Consider the following 537-nt stretch of genomic DNA (forward strand, 5'->3'; position numbering starts at 1 on the left):
AAAGTAATTGAAAGAAACACAGAGCATTTCAAAATAAATACAGTAATGAAGGGGTTAAAGACCCTGAAAATAGATAACGGGTGCAGGCCATCAACCAATTAAATCATTAAAGTTAACAACAAAAAGAAAAAAATAGTTCCACAATTCTCAGAATTTATATTCCACTAATTTTTCTGCATTGTTCTGACAATCTCCTCAGAATTTGGTCTTAGCAGATTCCGGCATCTATCGTTGTAATGCTAGCAACAAGTATGGAATGGTTTCAGCAACAAGGACACTTATAGTTCGATGTGAGTATATTTATTTGTCACTTATTTCCTTCCCACCCATCTGTCTAGGATGTTACTAGCTAACACGGGCACTCCAATGTCTGCAAGAGCCATATTTCACTTTGTATGTCTACTCCAGGATGCTGATGGAGAACTGCTCCTTATTTATACATAAACCATGCATCTTTGCAGACAAGACAAAATTTAAACACTTTCCAGTAGATTTGTTGGTGTGTAAAGGGGAAGATGCAAAACTCACATGTGTTGT

At 36.3% G+C, this 537-nt stretch overlaps 1 protein-coding gene across 1 annotated transcript in view; it reads left to right on the top strand.

Annotated features, from left to right (window-relative positions):
- Positions 1 to 154: 154 nt before the first annotated feature.
- The window catches only part of LOC106883732 (peroxidasin homolog), a gene marked incomplete at its 3' end in the record, with an annotated part of 2,782 nt that continues 2,399 nt past the window's right edge, over positions 155 to 537 (top strand). The window contains exon 1 of the mRNA XM_014934846.2: positions 155 to 290. Within this exon, the coding sequence (XP_014790332.1) occupies positions 257 to 290 (34 nt within the window). The remainder of the gene's footprint in view (positions 291 to 537) is intronic.

This window comes from Octopus bimaculoides, unplaced genomic scaffold (genome assembly GCF_001194135.2).
Source record: "Octopus bimaculoides isolate UCB-OBI-ISO-001 unplaced genomic scaffold, ASM119413v2 Scaffold_360965, whole genome shotgun sequence".
In the NCBI taxonomy this organism is placed as follows: Eukaryota; Metazoa; Mollusca; class Cephalopoda; order Octopoda; family Octopodidae; genus Octopus; species Octopus bimaculoides.